The following is a 17,683-nucleotide window of genomic DNA, read 5'->3' as shown; positions in this document are numbered from 1 at the left end:
AAATATTATATATACATAAATATAATATATACATATATATTATACATACATATTATACATACATAATATATATACATATATATTTATTAAATATTATATATACATAAATATATATATATATATTAAAGTTATAGTTAATGGCATGTCACAGCCATAAACTGTGTCTGGTCACATCCTTTCCTACAGCTCCCCCTGTGGCTCCCTCCAGCACCTGCAACATCAATATAAACATGGGTAAACTGTCTCATATAATCTCATACAATCAGATTTCTGACCCACAAGATCTGCTGCACCATCAAATCTAAAATCCATAACAATAAATCAGTTTCTGATTACAGTGGACACATGGAGGGAGAGGTTGCATCATTGAAGTGTTTTTCAGTGTAATGGGGTGAATCAGTTGCATCATTTAGACATGAAGCTCTGCTGCCAGAAGATGGAGCTGTTTTCAAACAACTAACCAAGGACAGCAACACTCCAGTTGTCCTTTGCCTTAATAAAACAAATCAGTGAAATAAATGTATCACTTGTCATTGGATCATATTACCAAGTGGTAAACACTGAAAATACATCTCAATGCTCTGTTTAATTCCTCAATACATCACACTGGAGTATAATCTGTCTATGACTGAATAACAATGGCTGGAATTAGGAGGGATTTATGCTTTTTGTGACATCCAAAACACTACTTTTGGATGTTTACAGGTCTGATATGGTACAGCTGCCCTTAAACAGATATGGACTATGGAATATGATACCCTTTTTCCTTAAGGGGCCCCTTTTCTATCATTGAGTAAACTGACGACCCCTGACTAAGTGACATATTGTATGGACATTTTCACATTATATTATATCATTTACAGCTTTATATTACATTTTTACATTTCAACTGTACCTTAGTTATTCCTTTATTACTTTTTTATTCCTGTATTTAGAGCTGTATTTATTTTTTACTTGTGTATATAGAGCCATTACAACTCAGCAACGTGCAATATCTGATGTGCAATATCATACTGTTTTTATAGGTCAAGCAAATACATATTTTCTATACATAATATATCCTTTTTTTTAACTCTTCTTCATTTGCACTAATGTTTAATAGATGTGTTTGCACTGTTAGGATTGCTATTTAATTTCGTTGTACTCTGTCCAATGACAATAATGGAATTATATTCTGTTAAATGCATAACAATGACTGTACAGAAGTTGAACAACTGATGAACTGTACAATAACCCAAATAGTGAACGCAATAACTGCAGGCCATTTGGATGAATTTTGAGCAGATTACTTCCTATGTATAATGCGTCAGAGACAAGTTTTCCTGCTATTTTTAATACACTTCTATGTCTGTATTATGTATTTTTTATTTGAACAATAATACATACAAATTCAGTGTTTTCTTCGCTTTGGGCGCTTGTCCGTTGTTCCATCAGCTCTTTGGTTGTTTTATCTTCATGCAGCACGAGGCTGTTTAGTAAAGAGGGGAGGTTCTGTGAATATAGCTTTGTGTTCAGGTCTTCACCGTACCCCTTATCCTGTTTATATCTTAAATAAGAATAATAAACTTTAAAAATAAAGAATAAAAAAAACCCAATTTCATTTAGTTTTCTTCACAGAAATGAATGAAATGCTGAGATACAGACCAACTGTACATTTGTTTAAAAAGTTGTCTTACACCCCTTAAAATCAAGAAGGCCTCGCGACCCCACGCAAAGCTTTGGCGACCCCTAGTGGTGGTCGGGAACCAGTGGACTATGGGACAGTTACATTGGAAAATCCTCCCGTGCCTCTGAATCTTACAACGCTCACATGTAGACTTGTTCTGTTGGACAGTGACTGGATTTTTATTAGAAATGATATCAATAGTGATTATGTAAGAATTTGACAAAGCATATTAAATATACTCAAAATAAAATAATCAAAGGCGTGCATTTAATCTTACAAACTTCATAACATGCAGATCTTGTGCATGACTGAAAAAGAGTCTCATAAACTACATGAGCAGTAAGTCAAACACTGAACACTCAACCTCTTTGTAACATACTCTGATGAAGATGCATTTGGTATTTTTAAGAGTTAGAAACAGTTTATATAATCTATTCAGGTTAAAGTATATATTGTACAATCCTGAGTCCAGTGTAAAAAACAGACAAGAGGAGCATCCATCCTATTTCCTAAACACGGTGTGATTTACATTCTACAAAGTAGGAAAGACCTGAGGGACCAGATCGTCAGCTAGAATCTCCATGCATTGCATCCATATGTTGTCAGCATACGTCTGTATGTTGGTCTGTGAAGGGGCTGTAGAGTGACATACAGCAGAACCTGTAGGAGAATAAGGCATGCTACTTCTCCTGATGTGTGTTTTAATGGAACTGGTGATACAATCATAGATGTGGAAAAAAAGGCATGCACAAGCTGACAAGACCAGTGCTGCATGTAGAGTAATTATAAAAGTGAAGCCATGTCACTGTGACATGTAAAAACCTCATATTCTAACGCTTTCATATTTTTCTTGTATTTACATAATAGATTAGGCAAATCTACCGTCCTTGCATATATAAAACCCTTTAAGAACACTTTGTATAAACCCAATACTACACGGTGGGAAAGCTTAAGACAAGACCGCTTTACTGAGCTTCTGAGAAGCCATATCAAAGACTCCTCATTATTATTCAAAATGATACTGAAAAGAACCGCCAGTCTTTTTGGGTGGGTGGCTTAACAACTAAGTACGTTTAGTGAGATGAACGTAGGGCTGCACCATTAAGGACAAAATACTAATCACGATTATTTTGATCAATACTGAGATTACCATTACTTATCACGATTATTCATTCATTTTAGGGACAAAATATTTCTTCACTTCCATGTTGAGTTACATTCCTGCTAATTTAGACTTAAAATTAGGTTCCTTTTCACCTGAGTGTATTTTTCTTTTGCCCGTCTGCTCTCTGTTGTGTATTATTCTCCTACTCTGGATTACAGCTGCAACATTATCAGGAAAGTATTTCACAGGCTGACGCTGTAGGGTTTACCACCCTAAGTCAGTGTAAACCGTCAAAAACTCGAAATGTTATCCTTTTACCTTGTTATTGTTATCTATAGTGGTTATTTGCATAAAACACACACAATTCAAATGATTAGGAAATAAGTGATTGTATTTCTATTCAAATATTTGCTTTGATTAATATAATTATATATTATAAGCTGCTTAGAGCTAGTGTTAGGAAGTTAACAGGTCAGATTTCTCACTCTAATATCTATTTTATATTGTCGTGAAAACACCTCCTTCAACCAACTGGATTTATTCAAGTTTCTCACCAAAAACTACATTTTACTCATACTGAGCAGAGCTTGAACGCATCATAATGTAACTCAATGGAACCACTATTAACGTTAGCTCTCTAGCTCCGTGCTGTCAGCAGGCAAGCCGGTCGCCATGATCTCTCTGAGCAGCGTCATGGGAATGAATTACTATATAATACGTTTCTGATTAAGTTAGTTGTTCCAGATGTTTTTAAGGTTGTTCCTCCACAGCTTATTTTGGGCCTGCAGTTGTGACAAATTGCAGCTTTATGTCTTCTTCACTCACGCTGAAGAACTTCCACACAGGCGACATAGAAATATCATGTAGCGGTGGCTAATATGCAGCAGAGTTTTCTACGAGCGGAGCATTTTAAATGTCAATATTGCAGTCGATCGTGTTCATTTAATTGTGGGAAGCCAAAATCGTGATTAATATTCGATTAATTGTGCAGCCCTAGATGAACATACGGAGAGTAGCATTCTATTGAGTCTGATTTGAGTTTTAAGAAGGAATGAACAGATACATCATCTTAATGATGTGCTGTTAAAACGCATGCAAATGTTGAAAGAATTGATGCATGACATCTCAAAAATACCTCTTTTTCCAGGTAGCCAAATGGCAAGATGAGATACTTCCAGGCAGAAGAAACTCAGTTTATAAAATCTGAAATACAGTCTTACAGGAAGTCAAAGTTGTGAGGCCTCAAAATGCAGATTTCTGCTGCAGTGACACATGCCAAATGCTTGTCAACTGGGAGGTAGTGAAATCCAGTACACAGAAAACATTCTGTTCTGATTTGCCAGCTTTATTGTCACTGGGTTTATCTGAGGAAGGGAAGGTGTCCTTGCAGGGATTTACTTCAGTCCTGTTTCTCCGTAGGTTAGCTCTTGCTGGGGTGGAGTTTGCGGCCAAAGTACTCTGGCGCCGCGTCCAGCAGCCAGTCGGCGTCCACCAGACACAGGTCTCTCATGTAGCAGCGAGAGGTGTGCAGCAGCTCATTGAAGACCACGTACGCTGGCTTGGCCTGGAACAGGACGGAGGACGGGTGGATGGCCACGGGCTGGTGGGTGTCCAGAGCCAAGTAGCTGCCGTCGGGTTGGAGCTCCGCGGCGTTGACGAACATGCCGTGGGCGAGGCAGCGGCGGACGTTCCCCGTTTCCGCCCCACAAGACTCCATCTTCAAATTGAGCTGATAGATCAACAAGCAGAAGAGGATGTGTTAGCTCAAAATGCTGATTTACTGTACTGGTAGTAAATCTGTTACAGTATTTAGTTATCAATAAGACCAAATGGGCTGCTGTTGATGCAGCAGTCTATTACACTACTGTAATTATTAAATAATGTCACTCCATATCCCTAAAACATCCCGCTGATGGAATTAAATAGCAGCCATAAAAGTGTTATTCACATCTATTTACAGGCCTAATATGAAATATTTTTATATTTTGATGTCTATTTCACTTTGATTTTTGATTTGATACTTTTTTCAGTTTATAGAGGATGGCAGCTGCCAAAAATAAAAAAAATAAAAAAATTACATGATAAATAAATTACCATGTAATATTCAAAATAAATCTAGCCATTAATTAATTGATAAAATGTGACATAAATTGGTATTTGTTTTTATTTGCTTATTTATTTATTTACCTTTGTATTGATTCCCTATTTAATTTTCCCTTTATTTTTTTTATTTTTTTCTCAATTTATTTATTATTTTTTTTAATGCAAGTATTTATTGATTTATGTATTATTTTTCCTTTGCATTTTACCTCTATTTATTTCCCAAAAAAAATGTATTTCTGCTTAGCTGATCTAGCGGAAAATAATACTGTCAGTCAGGACAATTTACTTTTTAAAATTGACTAATTTAAAAATAAATGCAAGAATAAATAAATATATTTAAAAATAAATATAAATAAATAAACAAAAGGGAAAATTAAATAGAAAAGTAAATTAATAGGGGGATTAATACAATGGTACATAAATAAAGAAGGAAATTAAACCAATCTATGTCACATTTTATCAATTAATTAATGCCTACATTTATTTTTAACAAAATGTTTGGTACATTTAATGGTATATTAATTTATTTATCAAGTCAATTATCTATTTTTCATTTTAGCAGCTCCCGTCCTCCACACCTGTTTTAACAAACAAATACTTGAGGATGGAAAATGTCGTGCACAAGTGAATCTAATAAGAAGGAGGTTAGAAGTAAATGGGACAGTTAATAGTGATATTCAGGTGATATTACGCCGCCCTACAAAGAACATTGACATAGACAGTTTTCATAAGGATTTTCAGACGTGTACCTTAAGGCAGATATCTTTGAGTTGCGCCTGGACGTCTTTCACCAGACCCATGTTCCTGCTGTTGACAAAGTTCTCCCGACACCATTCCTTTAACAGCAGACATATACCGGATTATAAAAGTAGCTCAGCAAACATCATTTGATGTCTGGATTTTGCTCATCCATATCAATTTTCTTCCCCTACTCATTCAGCTCAACTCACCTTATTACCACTGACTTTCTTGAACGCTCTGTAAATGTTGAGCAGCGTCATGTGGTCTCCTTCGCTGGAGGAGAACTTCTTGCGTGCGGCTAGCACCTCTTCCCGCCGGGCGGGAGGGTTATACAGCACGGTGTCCACCGACAGCAGAGACACAATGCTCAATACCTCCTCAGAACAGGAGTGGTCGGGGGACAGCAGGATGGTCTGTGAGACGGAGGAAACAAGGCAGGGAAATGTTAGACCGAGTTCTATCGGGGTTGTGCGTGTGACCCATGTGGTGCTGTGGGCCACAGTCTGTCACTTCCTATCACAACTCCACACAGAGTGTAATGCTAAGCATTTCCCAGCATTTTTTTTTTTTACCTTGGCATATCTGGGCTCCAGAGGGAAGCTTGCCATCTTCTTCCCCTGAGCGGTGAGGAAGACCTGCCCCTCCTTCCTCTCAACGGCTCCCAGCAGCTCTAAATGCTCCAAAGCAGAGCGGACGGCCTCTGGGATAAACACAACGGGTTACTACGACACCCCTGCATGACAAGAGGTGCACAGTGATTCATGATCGATAGCATCTTACCGGGAGAAGGCTTGGACATGAAATCAAAATTCATCACATCTGGAATCCCCAGAGCCATGAGCTGCAGCATCACACCGGACAAGTTACACCTGCAGCGCACACACGCAGGAAAACGTTCAATCACACTGACCTAAATAAATCAACAGATTCCTGCAGCTCAGCACATAGTGAGCTTTATTATCTGTATGGAATAAAATATGTGCTACAGTACCTCTGGATCTCAGGCACCGTCATGGGGATGAGGTTGTCGAACTCCGGCTCCGTGTAGAGTCGGTAGCAGCAGCCGGAGTCCTCCCTGCCAGCCCGGCCCGCTCGCTGCCACGCCTGGGCTTTGGAAACCCGCTGCACCGCCAGAACCTCCAGCCCGCTGTCTGACGGCCACACAGCACAAGTACAATGAGATCAGAGCAACACAAACACAAAAATATACTTTAAACGTATGTAAAGTACAGAAGTATTGTCAGCAAAATGTAATTAAAGTTTCAAAACTACGGCTGTCAAAGTTAAAGCAAATTTGTTTTAACTCCTAAAACTAATTTCTTTAAAACATTACTGCAATTTGCGATTTTTAGGTTGTATCCTATGAAACTAGAAAGATGCAGGAATCCATCGGTACCAATCATGTCATACTAGCTTGTCCAGAAGGAGGCTAAATAACGCTCCAAACTTGCGCTACATTTTGGCGAGGAAAAACGGTCATGGCCAGCTGTTGTTGCCTGTTGGGCTGCAGTTTGCCATGTTATGATTTGAGCATATTTTTATGCTAAACGCAGTACCTGTGAGGGTTTCTGGACAATATTTGTCATTGTTTTGTGTTGGTAATTAATTGCCAATAATACATACATACATACATTTGCATAAAGCAAGCATATTTACCCACTCCCATGTTGATAAGAGTATTAAATACTTGATAAATCTCCCGTTAAGGTGAAAAAAATTTAAAAAATGTGTGACTCATTTTCGATTAATCGCAATTAAGTATGGACAATCATGCAATTATATAGTTTAATCGATTGACAGCCCTAATAATTCATCAAGATGTGAAATGACAGTGATTAATAAAGGCACTACTCATATTTAGGTGTGTAATGATTCAATAGAATGCTGTGTTAACATTAATACTGTTATGACAATGTGTGACTGAATCATCTCACCAGGATTGAAACGTTTGGCCTTCACCATCCCCGTGTCTATGACGAATTTGATCCCAGAGATTGTAATCGACGTCTCGGCGATGTTGGTAGAGAGGATGACCTTCCTGCAACCCTGAAAACGGTAGAAAAGACGACACTCTGTATGAAGTAAACAAACATGTCACACAGTGGGGAACAGCAGCGCACAGATCTCAGCTAATCTGTCTGAAAACAATGTTTTTATTTTCACAAACACGTCCCTTTGTCTGCACGAGTCTGTTTCTCCTGCGTGCTCCCTGTTGCCTTTACCTTGGGAGCTGGCTGGAAGACCCTGAGCTGCTGTGCTGGGGGCAGCGATGCGTACAGAGGGATGACTACCATGGGACCGCAGCCGTCGGGCAGATGCTTGGAAATGTCCCGGCACGTCCTCGCCAGAGCCTCGATCTCCTCCTGACCCGTCATGAAGACTAAGATATCGTGGGACGGTGGGGCCTCCTGTGAACGAAAAACAAGACCGTGTTCTGTTCCAGTGTCAAGAAGAATCATCACAGTGTATAAACACCCTGTTGACTCACAGGTTTGTGTTTTTTTATGATGCTAAAGCAACAAGAGTCTATTGTTTTGGCTTTAATATAAATTGGAAACAACTGATTACACATAAGTGATTACATAAGAAAAAATATAACCCAATACAACTAATAATACAATCATTTTCTCCCTCCGCAGATATTGAAGCACTACCTGATGGATCTGGAAGACGGTGACGAGTGCTGCCTGCAGGTAGTCTGACTGGGGCTGCTTGGTGTAGTAGATCTGGATGGGATGTTGCCTGCCCTCCAGGTACAGTACTGGTGACTTGTTGAAGTACTCAGAGAACAAATCAACATCCATGGTGGCCGACATCACTATGACCTGTGCAGGTTACACAAAACAAAGAAGCTGTTCAGAAGCAGTTTGGGGTTTTGGCGAATATAAGGAGATGTTTAAACCCCTTAACACTCCGACGGCCCCGGCATCATATGAAACTAGAAAGCCTGAGGAATCCATTGGTACTGGAAGTCCTACCTTCAGGGGAATCTTATTAAGTTCCCTGCGCCTGCGTTGAGCCGTCTTCACCACGCCAAACAGCACGTCGGTGTGCACGGTGCGCTCGTGGGCTTCGTCCAGGACCACCACAGTGTAGCGCAGCAGCAGGGGGTCTCCGATGGCCTCGCGCAGAAGCATGCCGTCTGTCATGAACTTCAGCTTTGTCTCAGAGGAGGTGACATCCTCAAAGCGTACTGTGTAACCCACCTGGAAAGAAGTTTGGCAATTTACAACCCTGTAAGACTTCAACTGATGAAGTACTGATACCACCATCAACTCAGGAAAGGAAGGAAGGAAATGCATTCAACACGGATACACACAATGAGATTTAGGTGACACTGAATGTAAACATAACTTTTGTTTGTTTACAAGAAAACCCCACAGGGCCCCTTTGAAGGGACTGTATGTAAGTTTTTACATGTATAAATGGCTGACTTAACGGCCGGAGGCGATGCCACAGGTGATCTGATTCTTACAAAGAGCCCCTTTAAGCCTTTATTTTAAAGAACAGACTGAGCAGATATGTCTATTGTGCATACCAGTTTGCCAAGCTGAGTCCTCTTCTCCTCTGCCACCCTTCCAGCCAGTGAGATTGCAGCGACTCGACGGGGCTGAGTGATGGCAATGATGCCCTGCCGTCCGATGCCGGCCTCATACAGATACTGTGGGATCTGAGTGGTCTTCCCAGAGCCAGTCTCCCCTGATGTATGACAGAGAATGGGTCGAGTTACACAGAGTTCAGGTGCTACATTATAAATCTGTAGAGTAGAAATAACATTTTCTGAGCACACCTTGATGATATATAGATAGATAGATAGATAGATAGATAGATAGATGGATAGATAGATGTTCTTTATTGATCTCAAATTGGGAAATTATTGTGTTACAGCAGCAGGTTATCCAGGCATTGCACAGGAACAGTAAATACACCGTAATTAAACACAATACATAATTAAATTATTAAATTAATACGTAATTAAATACATACATATATACACACATATACACACGAACATATATACACAATATAAAGACTATATTAGAATACACTATAAATATACCAAAGTACTACAATTAACACATAAAATATAAACATTGGATAACATACTATATACATTAACAAAGTGTGCAAATTTGTTGCCGTTTTTGTTTTTTGTTTTTATATGTTATATATAAAAAAATTAATGAGGTAGTATACTGATGTGCATATTCAACATGTGCAAGGTTATTGAGGTGGTATAATAAATGAGGTAGTATAGCTGTGATAAAACTCCCTTATTATCTCACCTATGAGGATAGCATTGTGTAGTTATTATCTCACCTATGAGGATAGCATTGTGTAGTTATTATCTCACCTATGAGGATAGCATTGTGTAGTTATTATCTCACCTATGAGGATAGCATTGTGTTATTATCTCACCTATGAGGATAGCGTTGTGTAGTTATTATCTCACCTATGAGGATAGCATTGTGTTATTATCTCACCTATGAGGATAGCATTGTGTAGTTATTATATTACCTATGAGGATAGCATTGTGTAGTTATTATCTCACCTATGAGGATAGCATTGTGTAGTTATTATCTCACCTATGAGGATAGCATTGTGTAGTTATTATATTACCTATGAGGATAGCATTGTGTAGTTATTATTATCTCACCTATGAGGAAAGCATTGTGTTATTATATTACCTATGAGGATAGCATTGTGTAGTTATTATTATCTCACCTATGAGGATAGCATTGTGTAGTTATTATTATCTCACCTATGAGGATAACATTGTGTAGTTATTATCTCACCTATGAGGATAGCATTGTGTTATTATATTACCTATGAGGATAGCATTGTGTAGTTGTAGTTGTTATTATCTCACCTATGAGGATAGCATTGTGTAGTTATTATTATCTTACCTATGAGGATAGCATTGTGTAGTTATTATTTCACCTATGAGGATAGCATTGTGTAGTTGTAGTTGTTATTATCTCACCTATGAGGATAGCATTGTGTAGTTGTAGATGTTATTATCTCACCTATGAGGATAGCATTGTGTAGTTGTAGTTGTTATTATCTCACCTATGAGGATAGCATTGTGTAGTTGTAGATGTTATTATCTCACCTATGAGGATAGCATTGTGTAGTTGTAGTTGTTATTATCTCACCTATGAGGATAGCATTGTGTAGTTGTAGTTGTTATTATCTCACCTATGAGGATAGCATTGTGTAGTTATTATTATCTCACCTATGAGGATAGCATTGTGTAGTTATTATTATCTTACCTATGAGGATAGCATTGTGTAGTTATTATCTCACCTATGAGGATAGCATTGTGTAGTTGTAGTTGTTATTATCTCACCTATGAGGATAGCATTGTGTAGTTGTAGATGTTATTATCTCACCTATGAGGATAGCATTGTGTAGTTGTAGATGTTATTATCTCACCTATGAGGATAGCATTGTGTAGTTGTAGATGTTATTATATTACCTATGAGGATAGCATTGTGTAGTTGTAGATGTTATTATATTACCTATGAGGATAGCATTGTGTAGTTGTAGATGTTATTATATTACCTATGAGGATAGCATTGTGTAGTTGTTAGTATCTTACCTATGAGGATAGCATTGTGTAGTTGTTAGTATCTTACCTATGAGGATAGCATTGTGTAGTTGTAGTTGTTATTATATTACCTATGAGGATAGCATTGTGTAGTTGTAGTTGTTATTATATTACCTATGAGGATAGCATTGTGTAGTTGTAGTTGTTATTATATTACCTATGAGGATAACATTGTGTAGTTGTAGATGTTATTATATTACCTATGAGGATAGCATTGTGTAGTTGTAGATGTTATTATATTACCTATGAGGATAGCATTGTGTAGTTGTAGATGTTATTATATTACCTATGAGGATAGCATTGTGTAGTTGTAGTTATTATTATCTCACCTATGAGGATAGCATTGTGTAGTTGTAGATGTTATTATATTACCTATGAGGATAGCATTGTGTAGTTGTAGATGTTATTATATTAACTATGAGGATAGCATTGTGTAGATGTTATTATATTACCTATGAGGATAGCATTGTGTAGTTGTAGTTGTTAGTATCTTACCTATGAGGATAGCATTGTGTAGTTGTAGTTGTTATTATATTACCTATGAGGATAGCATTGTGTAGTTGTTAGTATCTTACCTATGAGGATAGCATTGTGTAGTTGTAGTTGTTAGTATCTTACCTATGAGGATAGCATTGTGTAGTTGTAGTTGTTATTATCTTACCTATGAGGATAGCATTGTGTAGTTGTAGTTGTTATTATATTAACTATGAGGATAGCATTGTGTAGTTGTAGTTGTTATTATATTAACTATGAGGATAGCATTGTGTAGTTGTAGATGTTATTATATTAACTATGAGGATAGCATTGTGTAGATGTTATTATATTACCTATGAGGATAGCATTGTGTAGTTGTAGTTGTTAGTATCTTACCTATGAGGATAGCATTGTGTAGTTGTAGTTGTTATTATCTTACCTATGAGGATAGCATTGTGTAGTTGTAGTTGTTATTATATTAACTATGAGGATAGCATTGTGTAGTTGTAGTTGTTAGTATCTTACCTATGAGGATAGCATTGTGTAGTTGTAGTTGTTATTATATTAACTATGAGGATAGCATTGTGTAGTTGTAGTTGTTAGTATCTTACCTATGAGGATAGCATTGTGTAGTTGTAGTTGTTATTATATTAACTATGAGGATAGCATTGTGTAGTTGTAGTTGTTAGTATCTTACCTATGAGGATAGCATTGTGTAGTTGTCTCAGTTGGTTCAGTAGCTGAGGTTTCGCCTGGTAGATGGGAAGCTGTTTCCTCTGGATCTCTATCGAAGTGGTTGCATTTCCCTTTCTAGGCAGCAGCATTCCAGGTTTCTTCTTGTCCAGACGGAAGAAAACGGACCCCGGCTTGAATCTCTTAGCCGGAGGAGGGTCGGGGTCGTGGGGCATGGTCAACACAAAGTCTCTCTGGTGGCGGAACCGTCGCAGCTTCTTCTTCTGGAGGTTTTTGTAACGTTAAAAATAAACAAAAAAGTATTTTTCATGCTCACAGACAGACCAGCGTCACTGCGGATGTTTTGCTTCCTCTGCACAAAACGTCCCCACGTGGTAAATACACGGCGCAGACGTTTGACGTCACTATAGATAAGTGAAACTCAACCCGGAGTAAAGACTGTCAGGTAAATTCACATAATAAACTTTATTATATATAATGCATATAATATAATATATATATTATATATTATATATATATTATATACATATCATATTATATATATATCATATATATAATATATATATATATGATATATATATATATTATATTATATATCTAGAATATATATATTATATATTATATATATTATATTATAATATATATAATATATAATAAACTTTATTATTATATATATATCCTATATAGAATATAATCTATATAGAATATATATATTATATATATAATATATATACAATATATAGAATATATTGTATATACAGTATATAATATATATATACATATATATATATATGTATATATATACATATCATTTATATAAACCTTTTATTGACAAATAGCAAAGTTAACATAGAACAAACACAGACACTGACAGAAAACATAAATTAATTAATAAAAATGTTGAACAGGGTACATAGATCTATGGTTTTAATGGCCTTTCTATTTTTAGAATATAAGATTGAAGCATTGTTTGAGCTCATTTTCAAAGATAAAAAAGGCTTATGATTGTAAAATGATTAATTTATAAATATGAGATTTTGCAAGTGATAAGATCAAATTAATAATATAATATTGATTTGCTTTGGTATGAAAAGAAGCCAAAACAATACATTTTAATAGGAGAGGGAAAAATCTGAATCAATACATTGGGAAATAAAGGTGCAAATTCACATATAAACTGCGGGTGTACAGGTGTGCATCCATGATACAAGCTCATTGGTTTGTCATGGTGCATAATGTTCGAATCACACCTTTTGATTGCAACGTTATTACTAGTCCTATATTCATTTCTGAATTTCCCAATATTACTCATCTGTCTTAACTGTATGGAAGATTTAAAATGCCGGAAGAAAAACAAATTAAATGAAGAAATTAAGTGAAATGCAATGTTCTCCTTTTCATGTATGCGCTTACTTTGTAAATAAAAAATTAAAATTACAATTATTTCGCTTTTTGTCATTACTAACTGAATGCAAATGAATTTCTATGCCCCGTGAAAAGGTGCATTGCATTTGAGTGTTGTTCAGCAGAGGGCTATGGAGACAAGCATAGACCTGTCAAGTTTGGCGTAGTTCCATTTGAATTTAAATGGAAATGCATTGTGAATGCCAAAATGAAAAAACAACTGCTCATCACCACTGACACAAGCTGATGGCAGCCATATTAGTCGTTCACATCCTAACTGCTTCCTGTGGGCTAACCGGATGCAAGGATACTACTATTTACTGTACATTTAGTTCCATTTGTGTTTGACTGAGTTTTAAGGGATAGATTGTGCTGCAGGAAGCTGTACAAACACATAGAGGGTTAATCTATGTGACAGTGACAGGACAGTTGACTGTCAGTAATCCTTGAGGACATACAGTATATTTGCATTAGTTTATCCACTTCCATGAAACCAGTCAATGTGTCATGTAAGTTAACACTATAACACAAGTTAGCTGTCAGCCCTTTACCAAGAATCCTGCCAAGAATGTCCCTCCAAGTGTGCCATGGAAAATTCATGTCACGATGAAAAACAATTAATTCAATTATTAAAGGCTAAATAATTGTCCTTTGAACATTATGTTATTCTCTTAATTATGACAACAAATGCACACATACACATGAAATACATGTCACAATGTGTATTGAATGTCATTTGTATTTCTTTGTTTGGTTTGCTTTTGTTAAGGCATTTTAAATCTTCCATAACATCTGGTTCCCTACAAAATAAATGTCCCATCTGTGTTGCTTATCTTTGATGCGGCCAGCAGAGGGCAACATGGTGACTTTACCTCACAATCAGACAGGCTGTAAATGAGCTTTGGGAGCCAGTTGCTGTCTGTTTCATATGGTCTGTTCACAGTTTATTTCTGATTCTGATAAGCTTTTTGATGCTGGATTTAGCCTACTACTAGACATGGTAGATGATTTTAATCTAAAGCGTGTGAACATGTTCTAGTATAAACCCAAAATACAAGTATGCACCTGAAAATGAGCATAATAGGTCCTCTTTAATATCCTTAATGTTTTAGGCTCTTGGTCTCTACGGAAAAAAAAAATGAGAGTGTTGGATGTGTTTGTTCTTTAATCAATTTGACAAATTGTTATCACCTTCTCCTGCCCCTGGTCAGTGTGTCAACAGTTCTGATTTTAAGCAACAACATTTACATCCGGAGCCAAGGGGAAGAAAGTGTCCTCAAACAGCAACAATGGTCCAGGCGGTGCATCTCACACCTACATAGCATCATACAACCATGACTTGACTTTTGAAGACTCATTATGGTTTAGAAAAGCTTTCTGTATTGTATTAGTCAAATTTAAGGAAACAGTTGAAGCATTTAGCAACACCCAGGAAATAAAGCAACTAATGCTGTGTAACTTGGTGACCACATACAGCAGAAGTTGTATCATTTCACACAGTGCCGGCTCTTGCCCTTTTGGTGCCCTATAGGCAACATTTGGATTTGAGAAATGAGAAAGTTTGTGACCCGGCGGCCATGTTGAGATCAGTTGAGGAAATACCAAGCACCACCAGCCGGAGCAAACTTTCTCATTTTACAGCTAAACAGTACACTACAAGATGTTTCTGAAAACATTTGAGGCGAGAAATAGGCATTACAGTATCATAATATTAATTCATATTTGATTAGCGCTGCCTAGTTTGACTGTTTGATCGAAGTTAGCGAGTGATTGTCAGCTGCCTCCGTTGAATGAACAGCCAATAGGAACGCTCTCTCTCTCTGAAATGACATGTGATTGGCCGAATTCTTCCGACACGGGCTAGAGTTTTTAAAGCCTGAAAACAGAGCCATGAGGAGGAGCAGAAGTCTAATTATCTCTCAGGACACTTGAATTACAATATGCTGAAAGGTTATTATGGAATATTTGCCCAATGATACCAAAAAATATTCTGCTTACTGCAACTTTAAATGTTGCTGTACAACAAAGAGGATCTTCAGCTACCCAATGTTAGATGGCAGCATATCACAAGTAGCTGTAAGAATGAACCACTCCTGCAAACAGAAAGTTATTTCCAGCTAGCGTCTCATTCCTAATGGTGTTATTGTTTAGTTCTGAAGAGCTTTGCTTGTGAAACTTTCCATGTACTTGAGCAGATGCTACACTTCCCATCATTGCTGCAACCACAGTAACCTTCAGTTCTTCTTTTCGGATGCGAATCCTCTTTTAGAAATAATTAATGACAGTCGTGGACAACCTGACAGCCTTATGCCACACCACGTTATGATTTCAGGCTCCTGCGTCTTCTCTTATATAACTGGAATTGCCTTTTTAGTCACGCTAGCTGCTTGGCTCTAAGGGTGGCAATGTCTGTTGGTTGGTCCACCACTTTGGTCCAGCAACTAAAATGTACATATTCATTGTGACCAGAGGAGGAATCCTAATAACTTCAGTCATCTACTGACTTTACATCTAGCGTCACCAGCAGGTCACAATTTCAATTTGTCCAATTTATGACCAACAACTAATCTGTATATTTAAAGCTGCATCTTCTCAATGGAAATATTCAGAAATTCCATTCACCTCCATTGTATTGATTGTATTTTAAAGTGTGCTGTATAAATTAAATTCATTATTATTATTAATATTATTATTATTATTATTGGGGTGGAGGCAGACATCTTGGAAATCTGGACAAATAAATCCCAAACTTACATCAAAGCTGCAGCATTTTATAGCGGAGGTGCCTGCCTCACCTGACATAGAATATGGTCAAATTAAGCCTGTCAAAATATTTAATCATGAATAATAGCATTGTTGTCCATAGTTAATCGCGATTAATCGCACATTTTTAATTTGTTGAAAATGTACCTTAAAGGGAGATTTGTCAAGTATTTAATACTCTTATCAACATGGGAGTGGACAAATATGCCTGCTTTATGCAAATGTATATATATTTATTATTGGAAATTAATTAACAACACAAAACAATGACACATATTGTCCAGAAACCCTCACAGGTACTGCATTTAGCATAAAAAATATGCACAAATCATAACATGGCAAACTTCAGCCCAACAGGTAACAACAGCTGTCAGTGTGTCAGTGTGCTGACTTCACTATGACTTGCCCCAAACTGCATGTGATTATCATAAAGTGGGCATGTCTGTAAAGGGGAGACTCGTGGGTACCCATAGAACCCATTTTCATTCACATATCTTGAGGTCAGAGGTCAAGGGACCTCTTTGAAAATGTCCATGTCAGTTTTTCCTCATCAAAATTTAACATAACTTTGGAGCGTTATTTAGCCTCCTTCACGACAAGCAGTAGTATGACATGATTGGTACCGATGGATTCCTCAGGTTTTCTAGTTTCTAGCTTTAAAACTGAGATCGCTACAGCCTAAAAAGGAACGCAAGTTACGTTAATGCGTTAAAGAAATTAGTGGCGTTAAATTGAATTTGCGTTAACACGTTATTATTGCATTACCTTTGACAGCCCTAAGTTAAAATGTTGAAAGTTGCCATACCTGTGGCGAGCATGTTATCATGCTAATATTAGCATTTAGCTCCAACCAGAGCTGCTAGCATATCTTGCTCCTCAACAGAGAATCATTTATCTCCCAGCGTCCCTTTAAAAATATCAGTTTCTGCAAATTGGAACACATTGCATTGTTCCTATAGAGCATTTTACTGTAGCTTATTATTTAGATTGTCATACACCCCCCCCCCCCTTTATTTGAAATCCTTGCAAAATCCTTACAATCCTGCCAAATCCTTGCAATCCCACCAAATTCTAGGCATGGCCATTTTGTGGCGATTCCCAATATATATTAATTTGGAATAGG

The 17,683-nt window shown here is 37.1% G+C and overlaps 1 protein-coding gene across 4 annotated transcripts; it reads right to left on the bottom strand.

Annotated features, from left to right (window-relative positions):
* Positions 1-1,829: 1,829 nt before the first annotated feature.
* dhx33 (DEAH (Asp-Glu-Ala-His) box polypeptide 33) lies at positions 1,830-12,774 on the bottom strand. Of its 4 annotated transcripts, none has more exons than XM_037749120.1 (12): positions 12,398-12,774; positions 9,154-9,314; positions 8,594-8,821; positions 8,270-8,440; positions 7,838-8,023; positions 7,550-7,661; positions 6,607-6,766; positions 6,396-6,484; positions 6,188-6,315; positions 5,825-6,028; positions 5,624-5,710; positions 1,830-4,500 (listed from the first exon to the last, which is right to left on the bottom strand). In XM_037749120.1, the coding sequence occupies exons 1-12, from the start codon at positions 12,606-12,608 to the stop codon at positions 4,192-4,194; spliced, it is 2,046 nt and encodes a 681-aa protein (XP_037605048.1). In that variant the 5' UTR covers positions 12,609-12,774; the 3' UTR covers positions 1,830-4,191. The 4 variants fall into 4 exon arrangements, with proteins under 4 accessions (XP_037605048.1, XP_037605051.1, XP_037605049.1 ...); XM_037749123.1 differs by lacking the exon at positions 12,398-12,774 and adding an exon at positions 10,443-10,462; XM_037749121.1 differs by lacking the exon at positions 12,398-12,774 and adding an exon at positions 10,134-10,164.
* Positions 12,775-17,683: the final 4,909 nt, after the last annotated feature.

This window comes from Sebastes umbrosus, chromosome 17 (assembly GCF_015220745.1).
Source record: "Sebastes umbrosus isolate fSebUmb1 chromosome 17, fSebUmb1.pri, whole genome shotgun sequence".
NCBI classification, from domain to species: Eukaryota; Metazoa; Chordata; class Actinopteri; order Perciformes; family Sebastidae; genus Sebastes; species Sebastes umbrosus.
Note: the sequence above shows the minus strand (reverse complement) of the source record. Positions and strands in the feature narration are given on the sequence as shown.